This window comes from Muscardinus avellanarius (assembly GCF_963383645.1).
Source record: "Muscardinus avellanarius genome assembly, chromosome: X".
Classification (NCBI taxonomy): Eukaryota; Metazoa; Chordata; class Mammalia; order Rodentia; family Gliridae; genus Muscardinus; species Muscardinus avellanarius.
In genome coordinates, this window is record NC_137792.1 from 9,286,540 (window position 1) to 9,304,929 (window position 18,390).

The window sequence follows — 18,390 nt, forward strand, 5'->3', positions numbered from 1 at the left end:
ATTGATACGTGTTAATAAAAACAATGAGTGCCTTAAAATATTGTTATATTCTTAACAATCATGGTTTTTAAATAGGCAAAGATCATCTAATGATATTCTTGGTTTATACTTTTTATAGAGGTTACCAGCTGATTGCTTAGCAATGAGTAACTTTGGAAAGTGTGTTGCCATCTTAATTGCACATCTTACTTCATAAAGACTCAGATTATCTCCATTTTGAATACCTCCCAACAAGATCAGTACCATACTTGTTCTTCAAGGTAATTGAGGTCATAGATATTACATGCTTTATATAAAAATACAAGGCTGGGCGTGGTGGCGCACGCTTGTAATCCCCGCGCTTGGGAGGCGGAGACAGGAGGATCGTGCAGGTTCAAAGTCAGCCATGCTGGCTTAAGAGACCCTGTTTCCAAATAAAAGATATAAAATAGGTCTGAGAGTGTAGCCCGGAGGTATAAGGGCTTCCAGGAATCCCAGTACCACCAAAAAAAATAATAATTATAAAATAAAAAATAAAAAAATAAAAATACAGAGACATTAGAAATAAAATTGAACTAGAATTTTTTTATTTACAGAATTTCACATACAAAGATAAGAACAGAAAGGATGGCATAAGAAAGAAATGAAGTGGAGAATGTAGGTTATTGTTAAGGCCTCTTCTTCCTACCTGGTCCACCATTGCATCGGTAACATCTATGTTTGGTTTCTGTTCAAAGGGAACTGTCAAAGGGTATAGATTTGTCCAAAATCTACCCCACATATCACCTATTTTTAAAAAAAGAATACATTATATGTGACAAAGACAACAGAAATATAGAACTGATTTTACATAGTGAGTGAGATTGTGTTAGTAAACAAGTCATACAATATTTCTAAACAATCTAATCTCTATGCTTTCCCTTTACTACCTCTTTTTCCCCTCTTTATTCTGCTTCCAATGTTTCCTTATATTTCTTCTAAAAGACCAAAGCAGCAGGAGATTATGTAGTTAGGTAAAACTTGTTAGGCAATCATCCCAGGTTCTCCTATCTTTAATTACTATTAAAAGCTACAACTTATTAAATATATGGACCATAAAAACTACTATAGATTAGAAAGAAACTTATATAATCCACTATTCATGGGTCAAAATGCTACAAATTAATATTAGTAATGCCTCCTATTAGATTGAAAAGAGATCATGCAAGATTATCATTCAAAAATTTCTAGTAACCAATAACCAAGTTTCATTCTTATTACTATAGGGGATGGCTTTTCAACCATCTCCAACAAATTGAAGTTGGATTCCAAGATCAGAGACCCTAAAAAGGACAATGGATCTAGGAAAATTCAATCTTATAACAGGACCAGGATCCTGGCACCAAGGATGTGGGGTAACACAACTACATGAAGGACACTCCAGCAAACTCCTTTTTATTTTATTTATTTATTTATTTATTTATTTATTTATTTATTTATTTATTTATTTATTTTGCGGGTCTGGGGCTGGAACCCAGAGGCATTTGACCTCCGAGCTACAACCCCTGCCCAATTTTTTATTTTGAAACAGGGTCTTACTGAGTTGCGAAGGGCCTCACTAAGTAGCTGAGACTGTCCGGGAACTGTGATCCTCCTGTCTCAGCCTCCCGAATGCTGGGATTACAAGCGTGTGCTACCACGCCTGGCTCACAAACTCGTTTTTAAAAGGTAGAAATCAGTAGAGATAAAAGTGAAGTCTTGTGCTTAATTTTTTGTTGTTTGTTGTTTTACTTGGGATTGAACCCAGGGGTGTTCTACCTCTGAGCTATATCCCTGGTTCTATATTATTCTTCATTGTAAAACAGGGTCTCACTAAGTTGCAGAGGGCCTTGCTAAGTTGCTGCGGCTGGCCTTGAACATCTGATCCTCCTGTCTCAACCTCTCAAGTACTGAGATTGAAGGCATATGCTACCATATTTTAAAGAAAAACTAATATTTATCACAGAAATATACATGTGACATTAAAATGAAGAGTGAGCCAACAAACAGTATGGCATAGTTTCTGAAACACAAATATAATATCTAGCTAAGGTGATAGAATTATAGTGGCTAGAACAACGGCAAGAATAGCGCTATTTTCTTCTTGGTTAGAATAACTATTTAGCTCTGAGCATGACGATGGAAGAGAGACATGAAGAAAATGTAGTTAGTTCATCCTAAAAGACACTTAGAAAAGTGGGTTTTATAAGGAATGAAAAATCTGTGTAGAATATTTAACTTGAAAAAAGGAAATAGTATATACATGATGAGAACATGATAGTCACTAAAATGTATTGAGTACATACTCTTGGGCTAGGTGTTATGCTGTGCCTTATATGATGGTTGTTTACATGTATCTGGAAAGGTCATCTTGTAAAATAAGAAAATTCTGGGTTACATCATAGCACGGAAATAGTAGTGATAAATGGAAGTTGTTAGGGGGCTGTTGACTCAGTTCCACATACTATAGAACTTTTTTTCAGTTGATAACATGTGGCAATAGATCAGTCCACCTTGGATGAAGGAAGAGCAAGCAATCAAATTACTAAATAATGCCTGCCTGGGACATCATAGAGATGATTTTACATTGCATTAGGGTTTTAAAAAAAGTCACATATCCTGTAATGGTTTACATTTAGAATGTCCCACTAGCCCTCATAAAAACAAGGTAGTAATACTGGAAGCTGGGAGCCGGGCGCGGTGGCACACACTTCTAATCCCCGCGCTTGGGAGGCGGAGACAGGAGGATCGCGCAGGTTCGAAGCCAGCCGCGCTGGCTAAGAGACCCTGTTCCAAATTAAAAAAATATAAAATAGGTCTGGGAGTGTAGCCCAGAGGTAGAAGGGTTTTCAGGAACCCCAGTACCACCAAACAAGCTGGGCTTGGTTGCTAAGGAGAGGTCCCTTGGGGTCTTGGGAATTAGATATGGACCTCTCTCCTCCCCTTGCTTTCTCTTTTGCTTCTGGCCTTTGTGATGTGAGAAGAGAACCCTCACTCTCTCCCTCTCTCTCCTTCCAGCCATAATGCCCTGAGAGCCATAGACCAGGCCTGACATAGACTGAGCCCTGAAATCTCCCAAAGTGTAGCAATTAAATCTACCTTCCTCTTAAGTTATATGGCCAGCTGATTTGGATCACAGGAGTGAGAATATTGACTGAGACAGGTTTTTTGTGTATATTCTCTCCTACTGATAGATATGAGATATGACTGTAGACAAAAATTAGCTGACAAAAACTGAGGCTAACTATAGAAGGGATGGTATGTATGCATGCCATGAAATTTTCAAATGTTTCCATTTTATTTGTCCTTGGCCGCTGTGGTGAGAAAGAGGAAGATGGCCTCTCTCTTTTATTCATTATTTATGTGGTTACAAACCAAGTAGCTTTTACTAAGACTTACTGGGCAATTGGTAATGAACTCATGAAGCTTTCATCCAGGCCATATCTAAATCTAGAAGCCCTTTCTCTCACTCCTACCACCTCTACCTTATCATAATTTTTTTCTCTGACAATATGATATTAAAAATCCATTCCACCTTAATCCTTTAGTCAATCAACTTGAATACTAAAAATTATTTTCCCACTTCCACTAATTTCAATTTGGAATTCTTTCTCTAGTTATCTTAAATATTCTCTGAATTCTTTGGATTGCAGCCAACATAATAACTTTTTATGTATAAAAATGATAATATAATAGAGAATGATTCCAAGTGAAATTTCTGTTGAAGGAAGTGCTTTTAGAATGCGATGTCTGTAATGTTACTAATTTCATTGACAGGTTTTTTTTTTCAAAACTTTCATGTTGGTTGTTACTCCAAAAGACACTTTTCTTTGTGAAAATAACTAAGATGAAAAAGAACACAGGACTTCTGGGGGTTCTTACCAAGCAAGTGTGCAGGAATGCAACCAGTAGGACTGATTTGGGAAGGGTAGGTATCCATCAACTTTCTTCTCACATAGGCATGAAGATGTTCATATAACGGTTTAATCTGAAAAGCCCAGGAAGAAAGTGTTAGACCAATAGTAGCCAGCTCCTATTTCCAATACCTAATACTAGGGTAAAATGCTTCTTTATACAAATAGAATTTTCCTAAATTATTTCTTCTCTTCCCAATATTCAGAAGAGTCTGAAAGCATGCCTTTTTCACAAATGTTGATGATGACTAGCATCACCACATATTTCAATAAAAACACCTGGAGAAGCCAGGCACAGTGGGGTATGCCTATAATTCCAATACTTGGAAGGCTGAGACATGAGGATCACAGGTTTGAGGCCAATCTCAGCAACTTAGTGAGAGAGACCCTCGGCAACTTAGAAGACCCTGCTTCACCATAAAAAATAAAAAATGCTGGGGTTATAGCTCAGAGGTAGAGTGCTCCTACCTCTGGTTCAATCCCCAGTACCCATCCCCCAAAGCATTAATAGCCTACCTGGAGAAATGCAGGTCTCAAAAGGAAAACAGATGGAAAAAAATCATTTTACAGATGTTATTTACTTCTGTATTTTTATACTTTTATTGGTGCAATATAATTATACATAATAGTCAGATTCAGAGTAGTATGTTCATACATGCTCATAGCACTTGATGGACTTCCCATCACATCCCCCCTCACCTTCTTCTTGCGCATTTAGTGAGATTGATATTGATACCTTCATGAATGGGCATAACATCTGTTTGCTTCCTTAAACCCCCCCATCTCTCATCCCTAATCCCCTTCCTCTATTCTATTGGTCACTCTCTTCAATTATCTGAAGTCCTTTTTGTTTCCTATTTCCTCTTTATCTTTTGCATACAAGATAAATCAAACATAGGACTCTTGACTTTCTGAAACTGGCTGATCACACTTAGCATACTATTCTCTAGTTCCAATTAATTTTCTGCAAATGACATAATTCCATTCATTATGGCTAAAACGCTTTTGTCTTAAATTGAGTTGTAATTATTATTATTATACATTGCCATAAGGCGTACTAATTTTTACTATATAGTTCCATAATTTATAAGAAATTAGAACTGCTGGAAAACTATCACCACTACCCAGTTCTAGAACTCTCCCATTCCCAGGCTACTTCCATTCCTATCTCTAGACCCCAGTAATCACTCTACCTATTTACATCCCTGTATTTTTGCCTATTATGGACATGTCCTATACATGGAACCACACAAAATGTGACCTTTTGTGCTTTGGCTTCCTTTATGTAGAATGATGTTTAGGTTCATCCATATTTTGCATGTATCAGCAGTACATTTTATTTTATTACTGAGTAGTATTGCTTTTTCTGTTTATCCATTCACTATCTGAAGGACGACTAAGGCTGTTTACAGATTGGTGCTACTCTGAAAAGAGTTGTCATGAACATCTGTGTTTGTCTTTCTGTGTTTGTCTTTCATGGATACATGTTTTATTTTCTTTCTTTCCTTTTTTTGTGGTACTTGGGATGGAACCCAGGGCATTCTACCTCTGAGTGACACCCCCAGCCCTATTTCTTTATTATTCTTTTATTTTCGAAACAGGGTGTCACTTAGTTGTGAAGGGCATGACTTAGTAGCTGAGGCTGTCTATGAACCGGAATCCTCTGATATCAGCCACCCAAATCCTGGGATTACAAGCATGTGCCATCATGCCTGGCAAGGATACCTGTTTCATTTATCTTGCATAGATAGCTAAGGTGGAATAGCTAAGTTATATGGTAAGTGTGTGCTTCACTTTTTAATTTTTTTACAAGCTTAAGCAAATTTTATTATTACAAAGGTAGAAAGAAAGGACAGAATAATAAAGCACTGCATCAGAAGGACACAGTGGAGTGCCTTGAAAATATGACACTGAAGGTTTTGAACATAGAACAGTTTTTTGTTTTTTGTTTTTTTTGGTCCTGGGAATGGAACCCAGGGGCCTCTACCTCCAGGCTATGCACCTGACCTATTTTATACTTTATTCGGAAGCAGGGTCTCACTAAATTGCTGAGAACCTCACTAAGTAGCTGAGGCTGGCTTCGAACCTCTGTGATCCTCCTGTCTCAGCCTCCCAAGTACTGGGATTACAAGCGTGCACCACCACGCCTGGCTCTAGAACAGTTTTTATAAGGATTCATTATCTCCCGTCCTGTTTAAGCAATAGTTTTTTTTTTTAACCTCCCACTGACCTGAAATTGTCAAACTTTTAAAAAAAGTGACTCCCTCATTTTATATTCCTGCCCGTGTCTCCACATCCTTCCCAATACTGTTATTGTTGGGTTTTTTTCTTTTGCAGTATGTATTCTGATGGGTGGGTAGTAGATTGTTATCATCGTTCTCATTTGTATTTACCTAATAACATCTTACTTACTTATTTGCCATTTTGTAATTGATGATGTAATTATCCTGGTCTTTTGCCTGTGTCTGTTTGGGGGCTTGTGTATCTTATTTGAATTTTTATATATCTGCCCAACAATGTACATGACAGAGTAGCTTCACATCAGAAGTTTGAATATGCAGGGATAAAGAGGAGGTATAGAGGTTAAGTTTAAGAAAGAAGGACACACTGTGGACTCTCTTTTCTATAAAATCTTTCTTAGCCAAAGGACATAATAGTATCCATTGTCTCAAAGAAGGAAGCAAAGTTTATGGTTATGATAACAAAGAAACAGGGTCAACAAAGTGCTGATCCCAGGCAACTTACACGCAAAAAAATTCCTCTTAATAATCTAAAGACAATTCCAGATGCATGTGGTGGCACACACCTGTAATCCCAGTACTTGGGAGGCTGACAGAGAAGAGTGACAGGTTCAACAGCATAGCAAGACCTTGTTTAGAAGATGGCCAGTCTCAGCAACTTAGCAAGACCTTTTTTTCAAAATTAAAAAATACAAAGGGTTTGGAGTTATAGCTCAGAGGTAGAATGCTTGTGGGTTCAATTCTCAGTACCAAGAAAAAAAACACAATTCCTTTCTACAATCTTTCCTTCTACTGTTTATTGATAGTTACTGGCCAGTGACTGAAATGGGGAGAAAAGAGGAGTGATTCTGGTCATATTGTAGAGACTGCCCATTATTCTCACAAATCTGTTTCAAGCTCTAATATCCCATAATTCTGTGAGGCCTGGGAACAGCTGACTGGTATGTTAAGAACAACCCAGAATGCCTTTGGCCATTGTCTCTCCTCATTGCGCACTGTCTTTCCTGTGTAAACAGTTCCTTGGTTACCTCTGCGAAGGTGCGCTCCACATCTTCAATCAGCTGGTTGCGGCTGTAGTCATAGCCATCCGTTCCCTCTGCTTCATAATCTCCTCTCCAGTAATCCCCATAGTCCTCATAATCTGATTTTTAAAAGAGAAAGAGGTGAACATAAGAAGAAAAATACAGAAAATGCAGTTTATGTAGATTAGCCTTGCTGTGGGGATTAAAAGAAATTTAAAGTTTCATCACATTGTTATTGTCCTTCCAAATATCCACTCAAAGTGATACAGACGAACAATAACAGTAGCTGATGATGTTAAGCACTTGTTCTGTGTCAAGAGTTTAAATTTATAATCGCATTTAATAAGCACAAAAATCTAGATGATTACCATCATTTCAACCCCCCTATGCAGATTAACAGCCCAATTTATTTTAGAAATAATTTTATTGTGCATATTTAAGGTATATGACATGATGTTATGAGACACATATACATATGCAGTTAAATGTTTATTAGAGTGAAATGAATGGGCATATCCATCAACTCACATAGTTACCTGTTTCCCCCTATTGCAAGAGCAGCTACCCACTCACTACTCACTTAGCAAAAATTTTGACTGTAGTAAGCTAAGTTAACTATAATTCTCAGGTTCTACATCAGATTTTTAGACTCATCCATCCTATATATCTGCTACTTTGACCTATATTTCCCTATTTCTTTCCACCACATCTGTGGTAACCATGATTTTATTCTTTTTTCTGTATATTTGGTCTTTTTTTTTTTTTTTGGTGGTACTGGGGTTCCAACCCAGGAGCGTTCTACCTCCAGGTTATATTCCCAGATCTATTTTATACTTTATTTGGAAACAGGGTCTCACTAAGTTGCTGAGAGCCTCACTAAGTAGCTGAGGCTGGCTTCGAACCTGTGCAATCCTCCTGTTTCAGCCTCCCAAGCACGGGGATTACAGGTGTGCGCCACCACGCCCGGCTTGTCTTTTTTTTTTTTTTTTTAAAGATTCCACATATAAGTAAGCCCATGCTGTATTTTTCTTCCTTTGTTGATCTTATTTCACTTAACATAATTTCCTCCAGATCCATCCATGTTGTGGCAAATGACAGGATCTCCTCCTTTTTAACACTGAATAGTAACATATAGAACTCTGTGTTCCACAGTTTCTTATCCACTTGGCCATTGACAGACACAAAGTTCGTTCTCATATCTTGACTATTTTAAGTAATGCTACAATAAACATGGGAGTGCAGATATCTTTATAAGGTGTTGATTTTATTTTCTTTGATTATATGCCAAGAAAAGAGATTGCAGGGTCATATTTTTAATTTTTAATTTTTAATTTCTTTGGGAACCGCCATCTTGTTTTTCACAATGGCTTTTAATTTCTTTGGGAACCGCCATCTTGTTTTTCACAATGGCTGCAACAATATACATTCCTCCCAACAGCTTCTGCTTAGAGAAGTGAATCACTTATCCAAGGTCACACAGCTGGGAAGGAGCAGAGGCACGCTCCTATTTTCTAAATCTGGGTCTCTACTACTCTCTACTTGGGTCGATTTGCATCATTCTCTTTAAAACTTGCGATTGGATCTCTGTCTTTGTAAATTTCCATTTTGTTGAGGTTCTTAACATTTTCAGATATGACCTAACACATCTTAAACATTGTTAAGTGTAGGCCTGTGTTTGTTTGCAAATTATATGTAATCAAGGCACATCTCTGTATGCTTCATTTAGTATCTAACTGTCAGGAAACACAAGCTCATGTTGGGGTATTCACTATTAAGTTTGTAACTATATTGTCTTAATTTTTATTTTTATATACATTAGCAATAGGTGATCAGAAAAAATAGAAGAGAAATAAATAATTTGGATGAAGGATATATAGGATATTATAAAAACTAATGATAAGCTACTGTCTTCAGTGTGCCGGAGGCTTGAGAATATGAGTTTAAGTGGCAGTGGAAGAAATTAGAAAAAGAAATGAGAAAAACATTATTTTCTCACTCAACCCCAGGGGGCAATGAATCACCAAAGCATAAAATAATTCATAATACTATGAATTTAGCTCATTATTAAGGCAGGGAAGTTAAGAAATATGGAAATTTCTTCCTATGTTAATATTTTTATGAATACATGACTGGAGTTATAATTTCAACTGCAAAAAATAATTTCCAGCCAAAACTAATCTTTCCTTGTCTTGTCTTCTCTCTTCTTTTCTTTTTTGAGACATCATACTGATGTGGACATAAAAATGACCTTTGAGAATGACCCATGGCCAGATGAAAGTTTAGGTAAGGGATAGTGTCTCTGTCTCTCATCTCTCTCATCCTGTCTGAGAAATAAAATCCCCCACACAGTTTCCAGATTCTCTCAGAAACCCCTTACAGACATGAGATCTTCCTGGATAATTCATAATTCATAATTTCTGGATAACTCATTTGAGTTCCTGTGGTTAGTGTTCCTGAGCTCTTTAAATTATAGAGTTCCTGCTGGGCGTGGTGGCGCATGCTTGTAATCCCCGCGCTTGGGAGGCAGAGACAGGAGGATCGCACATGTTCGAAGCCAGCCATGCGCGCTGGTTTAGGAGACCCTGTTTCCAAATAAAAATGTAAAAATAGGTCTGGGAGTGTAGCCCGGAGGTAGAAGGGCTTCCAGGAACCCCAGTACCACAAATAAATAAATAAATAAATAAATAAATAAATAAATAAATAATAAAGTTCCATCCAGGGATGGTAGCGCACACCTGTCATCCTAGTCATCCTAGTATTTGGGAGGCTGAGACAGAAGGATCGTAAATTCAAGGCCAGCCTCGGCAACTCAACAATACCTTTAGCAGTTTAGTGGGACACTGTTTCTTTTTAAGAATAGGACTGAGGGTTTAGCTCAGAAGTAGAATACCCAAGATTAATCCCCAGTAACACACACACACACACACACACACACACACACACACATGTTTTAGTTCCAATGCACCTTTTAATGCTCCAATAGTTACTTCTTGAGACAGGACACCAGAATTGTTCAGTAAATGATTGCTAATTTAGAGGTTCCTTGATAATAAAGGTTAGGCTTAGTAATGTATGACAAATAGTCCCATCGCTCCATGGAGAGGTTCAAAGGCTCTATAGACCCAGGGCACTTACTGTTTGCTCTGGCCATCTCATTTTTCAGGATCACGTACTCTTCATATAATGGCCTCAGCTGCTTGCCAACCTCAGCCCTCCAGCCTTCCCAAGCCCAGAGCCTCTCACTGTAGTCTGTGCTCTTTGCCATTATGTCATCCAAACCTGTTATCCAAAAGCACCCCAAGAAAAAGAAACAGAGACGTGTAAATACTTTATTTGTAAACAATTACATGAACTTTGAAAACTTTAAAGGTTGGCAGACATCAAGGTCGCAACATTATTAAATGAAATCTTATGATTAATTCATTTCCTTGCCCTTAAAATGTGTCTACACAGAAAATTAATCACCGCAAATATTGTCAACTGACATTATTTGAAGGTGATACAATTTACAGTGAGGTTTTTAAAAGTTGAAAGGGAGCCAGGCATGGTGGCTCACACCTGTAATACCAGTAATTGGGAGACTGAGACAGGGGGATTCCAGATGCAAGGCCAGACTCAGCAGCTTAGCAAGACCGTGGAGGAGGAACTCTGGACAAAGAAGGGGATACTATGGATGAGCAAATAAGGCGACCTGAGGGGATGGGAGGGAAGAAGACAGAAATTCCCTAATGTTCATGATGTATATTAACAAACATGTCAAAGTCAATCACTAAGCCAAACATGAGAAGAACGGAGAGGGAGAGAATGGAGCGAAAATTGGGGTAAGCATTAATTGGGTGATATGTGCATGTATACCTCCACCATCTTGTACCCCATTAAGATTGTATGGCTACAATGCACCAAATAAAAAGGTTTAAAAGGCACCTATGTGCTGAAACACATATTTTTGAGATCATATCATCTTTAGAATACCTATCTAAAAAGCACAGTGGCATAACCTAAAGAGAATCTCATTTTCAAAACTTGGGAGACAAAAGTAAATTTCAGAGTTGGGCAGGGTTATGCATGCTTGTAATCTCAGAATTTGGGAGGCTGAGTTAGGAGGATCATGGTTCGCAGACAGCCTCAGCTACTTAGTGAGGGCCTTTGCAACGCATTGAGACCCTGTTTCAAAATAAAGAATAAAAAATAGGGCTGAGGGATGTAGCTTGAAGGTAGAATGCCCCTGGTTCCATTCCCAGTACTAAAAATAAAAAAGTAAATTTCATATTTGCTACTCAAAATTAATAGCATACCTGGTTCAAGTAGTAGACACTCCTGAGGATTATTTGGCTTACAGACTTTTCCAGTACTGTAGATGGTGCTCATCGAATTTAGAATTGTGTTCAGCTGCAAATTAAAGTCAATAAATAATATTACAAATAAAAATGTGCTTAAGAGAATGCCAACATCAAAATATCCTTTTGCCTGTATGATTTTTTGATGCCTCAAAATGTAGCGATTCATATCTTCTTTGCCAAGTATCTTCCTGTATGTGTGGAAGGAATATCTCATTTTACTTTCCCTGCACAAACCTTAAAAGCACACAATAAATATATGTAGAGTAACCGAAATAAACAGATCTGCCAAAACCCCAAGAATGCTTTTCAACTACATGCGCACAAATAGGTGTATTGCTTTGGTTTCATTCCACATCTATTACACTGCTGCTACGTCCTACATTCTGACAGTTCTAAAATGAACAAGCCACTGGCCCTCAGTGACCCCAAAGTCATGAGACAAGGAGGCAGCCATGAAATCAATAGCTACATGACAGAGTGGCAAGTGGAATAACTGTCACCAAAAAAGTGATAGGCGGCCATATTAGCTCTGGATGGGGGAAGAGGGACTTACAACATGAAGATCTAGGAATGGCTTCATTAAGAGGGGACACTGGAGCTGTGTCTTGCAGAAGCAGGAACTGGTCAGGTAGAGAAGGGAAACAGAGAGAAGAGCCTAAAAGATGGGAGGAAATCTGGGCATGGTGCCACATGCTTGTAATCCCAGCATTGGGAGGCTGAGACAGGAGGATTGCAGTTCGAGGACAGCCTCAGCTACTTAGTGAAGCCCTTTGCAACTCAGTGAGACCCTGTTTCAAAATAAAGAATAAAAAGGGCTAGGGGTGTAGCTCAGAGATAGAACGCCCCTGCCTTCCATCCCTAGTACCAAAGGAAAAGAAAAAGATGGGAGGAGATTGGAGAAAACAAGACAAGGCACTTTCAAGAGGTAGAAAGATGTTGAACTGAAATGGGACGATGATGATGTTCAATGGGGGAAACAGAGGATGTGAAACTAGAGAGATAAATAGGGGGCAGATCATGAAGGCCTACGCCCTAATAAAGAGTTTAAACACTTCCTTGTAAAACAGTGGTCCACCACTCAGAGTATGGTCCGTGGGCTGGGCACACATTCATATTCCCACTACTTGGAAGGCTGAGACAGGAGGCTCGCAAGCCTCATAAAACCTCAGCGACTTTGTGAGAGCCTCAGCAACTTGGCTAGACCTACTTTCAATTTTTTAAAAAAAGGCATGTTTTGGAGGTAGTGCCCCTGAATTCAATCCCCAGCACCCCAATAAACAGTGCGCTCCATGGATCAATGCCTGTCAACAAATGTTTGTTTCCAGTCGATAAGTACAGAAATTGAGAGAATAAATGTTTATAAACCCCTAAAACGATTAGAAATCTCCATGACCTCTAAGGATGTAGTCAATACACTTAACCCAGTAGCGATTTGTGATGGATCGGAAACAGAAGAAGAAATGCAGGAAAAGGGAAGAGGAGAAAGAGAGAGAGAGGTATAGAGAAAGGAAGGAAGAGAAGAGAGAGTGAGGGCGAGAAGAAGGAAAGATGGAGGGAAGAGAGAGAGGGGGAGAAAGGACTGTTCCTCTCCCATAGATGATCTAAGGAGTACCTGATTAAAGATCCTGTTCCCCTTGTTATAATTCCCCTTTCCATTTATTTTTCACTCACCACAGAGTCATTATCCTAAAACATGAACTATATTCCATGCTTACAACTTCCATAAGATCCCACAGTCCGCGGGAATCAACCTAGATTCCTTTCTTTGGCATAGAAACCTCACAGTCTCTCTACCTGCTCCGTCAATCTCCCTTCCTTCCTCCCCACTGTACCCATGTACTCTTCTTCCCAAACACTTCAAGTTCTTACTTGCAATTAAGTAGTTTGCAATCCTGCCTACACATTAAAGTTATCTGGGGATCTTTTAAAAATAGAATGTCCAGGTTCCACGCAGGCCAGACTGTTTGGTCTGGAGTCAAATGGACAAAGTTTCTCACGGTGTCCTTGTGAAAAAGATGGGAAACATGAAATGGTCAGATGAAGTGGATTAATAGGGAGCAGCATAACTGGATCCAAAGAATGCAGAATAATAAATATCGACTTGTAGAAATAAATACCATATGGCTTTATCTCTGCCCTTATCCTGCATTTTATTTTGATAAATGCAGATTAGGACATACAGAGTTCCGGAGGACAAGTAAGATGAATTGGATGTTAAATAGCTAAATATTTTAGATAAAATGTTTCAATAGGCTATTTCAGGGGTCCTCAAAGTGTGATCTGCAGATTGGAGTCCCTCTGCTGCCTGTTTTTAGTAGTTTGGTTGGAACACAGCCAGGTCCGTTCATTTATTATTGACTATGGCTGATTTCCTGCTAGAATGGCAGAGTTGACTACTTGTGACACAGACAATACAGCCTGCAAACCCAAAAATAGTTACTATTTATTTCTTTATGGAAAAACTTTGCCAACTCCTAGGCTAGAGGCATGAGATGAAGGATGTTATTTTAATAGGGGCAAATATAGGCTTTCATGAAATCAAAGTTCCATTTCAGAGTAATGTTGATAGAATACATTGAGACTTCTTTTTCAATGGGATTGACATGTGCCAGTTATGGCATTCGACTATAAAAAAAATACCACTAACAATCTCACTAACCTGGATGGAGAGAGAGGGGAGTTAAAAAGAAAACACATCAAATGTTATGTGCATGTATGTTTGTATCACTTTGAACCTCATTATGATGTATAATTATAACACATGCACCAATAAAATATAAAATAAATAAAAGACCCAGGCATGGTGGCATATGTCTATAATCCCAGTACCTGGGAGGCTGAGACTAGAGAATAGGTTAGAGGCCAGCCTTGGATACTTGGTATGACCTTCATCAACTTAGCAAGACCCTATTTCAAAGTTTAAAAAATACAGTAAGGGCTGAGGGTATAGACGGGAGGTAGAATGTCCCTGAGTTCAATCCTCAGTACCACTATAAAAAGAAAAAAGAATTCTTAAAACAGTAAAATAAAAAAATCCAACACAGCCCTAGACTGTCTTAGTAGGCGTAGACCACAGGGTTCAGAGCACCACATTCCTGCTCACCTCTGTGAATATCAGAACCAGTGTCTTCTTTCACTCTCAAAAAGATGCCAGTGTGGATAATAAGTTTATTCAGTCATTTTACCTAGGCACAGAGATCTTTCTAATATCAGCATCACTGACTTAAAAAGAAAAGAAGCAGCCATGGGTGTTATGAATGCTTAAGACTTGCCAAACATTTCAACCTTTGGGATGAATCCTGAAATGTTCACAAATATACCTGTTCCCTCTTGTCTGAGGAGAGCACTGAGGACCCGGTCTGCTGAAGGATTTGCAATTGGCGCTTGATTGTGAGATTTTGAATTTCTTGTAGGGGATAATCTTGGGCACGTTTTGACTGTTCTTCATAAAAGGCAGACCATTTGGCCCCGGCCTCATTCTGAAATGAGAAAAAATAAAGATAAAGTTGAAGTTGGAACCGAGCTGATTGAATACATAGAACAGAAGAGACAGTTCAAACAACATCTGGCAAAACATCTACTATTTCCTGAGCGGCTCAGTCCTCTACTTTGCTGAAGGCCAAGGTTTAGGTTAAGAGTGACCAGGCCACTCTCGGTCACTCTCTCTTTTTGGCCCATTGCCTATGTTTCCCAAGGGTCCTGTCCCCAGAACTGCAAGTAAATTCTCACAGATAATTCAAGCTGTGAGGCCCTGGGATTACGGCCTCAGTGCTTTTACGTGGGTGAGTTGGCTAAGGATTCAAGGATGAGTGCTCTTAATGGAGAACTGAGCAGAGCTCAAAGTGGGTAGAGTGGGAATCCAGTCCCTCATGACCATAAAAACCACAAGAAATGAGAATCATATCACAGTAAGCTCCCAGGTGCCATGCTTTATCATGGGGACTCTTGTCTTCGATTAGAATCTCAAAAGATAGCTTCTTGGGACAGGACTACTTGGTAGCCATGGTGATTATGGACCAGCAAAAAAAAAAAAAAATCAACAAGCAGGTGACAATGGCAGGACACACTTGCCCCCATCTTCAATATCAGTAGAAATTGGACTTCCCTAGTGCAGTCTTCTCTCAATGCACAAATTCATTTCAACTTAGAAAGACTAAAGAAATGCCTACTTTGTACATCCTACTTTGTACCCCATCCTACTGCTCTAGGCCACAGAAAACAGGCAGCACATGAACCAAATATGAGCTTCATTCATGGAGTCAGACACCTCTTACTAGCTGTATGACCCCGGGCAAATGACTTAGCCTTGGGGAACCACAATTACATTAGCTTCAAAATAAGAGTGAAAATAGGACTTACATCAAAGGGTCATTGTAAAAGTTTAAAAAAAAAAACGTATTGTTGTAAGTATTAGAAGAATTAACAAGAGCCGGGCGTGGTGGCACACACTTGTAATCCCAGTACTTGGGAAGCTGAGACAGGAGGATAGCACAGGTTCGAAGCCAGCCTCAGCTACTTAGTGATGCTCTCAGTAACTTAGTGAGGCCCTGTTTCCAAATAAAATATAAAATAGGACTGGGAGTGTAGCCCAGAGTTAGGAAGCCTCTGGGTTCCACCCCCAGTACCACACACACACACAAAAGAAGAATTAACAAACACAAAAATGGTTACCAGAATGCCTGGTGCATCCTAAGCATTCAATGAATTTTATTTTATTACTTATAGGGAAAACATCTGTGTCCTTAAGTTGCTTATAGTTTTATCAGATGGTAAGATAAGCATCATGAATGTCACCTTAATGAAGCAGAAGTATATGATACTGTATAAACTAAAAGTAGGCCGATCGATTTCTGCTTAAAAAAAGAGAGAGAGAAACTAATGTAGGTGACCAGATGTAGCCAAGCCCTCATAGGGGACGTGGAGCTTCAGACAAACCTTAGTTAAACTAGATAGGATTTAGGCGAATGTGTAATACTCTCCAAATAAGTTACTTTGCTTGAGCTTTTAACAACCTTAGGAGATAGAAAATCACTGTCTCCATTTTTATATGTGCATTAAAAGGCTTAGAGGAACAGTGAGCTGGCAATCAAGCAGCAGCATTTTATCCTGGACCTTGTAGCAAACAGACTCTGTGATGGCTCCAGCGATCCCTACCTTCCGGTGGTGTTATACCCTTGTGCAATCTCTTTGTCTTGAGTCAGAAGAGACCTATGACTTACATCTAACCAACAGCATCTAGCAAAGGCAACAGGATGGATATATTTACATCACGTAAAATTGAAGATTCATCTTTCTAGAAGACTTCCTCCCTTGCTGCTTTTGATGCAGTGAGATGCCATGGTATCCACTACCCTATAGAAAGGGCTGCCTGGCAAGGAATTATGATAGCCTCTGACTAACATCTGATTAGCCTAAATCAAGGACCTCAGTTCAGCAGCATACAGAGATCTGCAGATTAGCACTAAATTGGAAGTGGACAAGACTAAAATCTTGGCTGGCATCTTGAATGGAACCTCCTTATGAGAAAGAGATAAAAGATCCAGCTAAATCGTGCCTGGAGTCCTGACCCACGGAAACTGTGGGATGACACATGAGGTTCTTGTTTGTTTCACTGGTTTATTTTGGTACTAGAGATTGAACACAGGGGTGTTCTATCTCCAGGATACACCTTCAGACATTTTTACTGTTCATTTTGAAACAGAGGTTCACTAAGTTGGTGAGGTTTGCCTTGAACCTGTGATCCTCCTGTCTCCACCTCCCAAGCACTGGAATGACAGGTGTGAGCCACTGCACCCAGCTCCTTTGTGTTGTTTTAATCCATTAATCTCATGATAACTTTTTATACAATAGATAACTAGTGCAGATTCCAAAGGCAGGACTCCAGGCATGACTGCACATTCCAGGCCAAGGATTTTTACTTTTATCCTGTGAGTACTGGGCAGTCACTAAAGAGGTTGCGAGCAGGCATGTGAGAAAATGGAAAAGGTGTGTGAAAGTGACGCAAGAGATGAAGCAAATAGTGGTAGTGAACATGGAAATGGATTCTCTATTTACTTAACACTCACAAGCTTTCAGGGGTCCCTTCCCAGTTAATCTTTACATCTGACAACCTTTTCAGGGAGTTATATCCAGTCCAAAAATGAGAAAAATGAGGCACAAAGTAGGTAAGTAGCTTAGCCTAGGTCACATAGCTAGTAATAAGAAGAACTGGAACATTAACCCAGCTGATGCTCTGCACCACTGTCCTATAAGACTGTATTTGACACAGTCTGGTCTTCTCACTAACGTGTATGAGTGGGAAGGAGTGAGCCATGGAAAGTAGAGTTTGCTTTTCAGAAAAAAATTAACGCATGCCACCCACCACACACTGAGCAATCCCTATTTTCTTCACCTGCTCCAGGGTCATTTACTGTGAAGGAAAATTTCTGGTTAAACTTTAGTGTCACATTATAGAAATAGTCTTATTCTTTAACTATTTTGGCAACAACTTGCCATCTGAAAATTGCCTTGGTCTTGGAACTATTTTGTTTTTACTATTCTGCCCAAGGAAACTTTGAGGCTATTTGATTTGTCACTACCACTCTTTATTTTTACATAACAGTATATACTTTTTATCGTATTGGTACAATGTAATTATGCATCAGAGTGAGATTCAAAGTGACACAAACATACAAGCGCACAGCACTTGGTGTTTTTCCCTCATGTTATACTTTTTATTGCCAAAAAATGACTCTATGTTGTCTTACACTTTGGTCCCTGAGGTCATACTATCCCCTCCCGAACTATTCCTTTTAATATAATTTACAATTTAGCTTATATCCTCACCCTAAAGCTCCTGGGTGTAGGTAATACATAATACAGACAGTTTAGCTGTTAT

The 18,390-nt window shown here is 39.0% G+C and overlaps 1 protein-coding gene across 2 annotated transcripts in view; it reads right to left on the reverse strand.

Moving 5' to 3' along the window:
* The window catches only part of ACE2 (angiotensin converting enzyme 2), a gene marked incomplete at both ends in the record, with an annotated part of 54,747 nt that overhangs the window by 25,215 nt on the left and 11,142 nt on the right, over window positions 1–18,390 (reverse strand). For both annotated transcript variants that reach the window (XM_080718277.1, XM_080718276.1), the window contains 6 exons: window positions 668–765; window positions 3,880–3,985; window positions 7,180–7,292; window positions 10,309–10,452; window positions 11,469–11,562; window positions 14,834–14,992. In XM_080718277.1, the coding sequence (XP_080574403.1) occupies window positions 668–765; window positions 3,880–3,985; window positions 7,180–7,292; window positions 10,309–10,452; window positions 11,469–11,562; window positions 14,834–14,992 (714 nt within the window). The remainder of the gene's footprint in view (window positions 1–667; window positions 766–3,879; window positions 3,986–7,179; window positions 7,293–10,308; window positions 10,453–11,468; window positions 11,563–14,833; window positions 14,993–18,390) is intronic.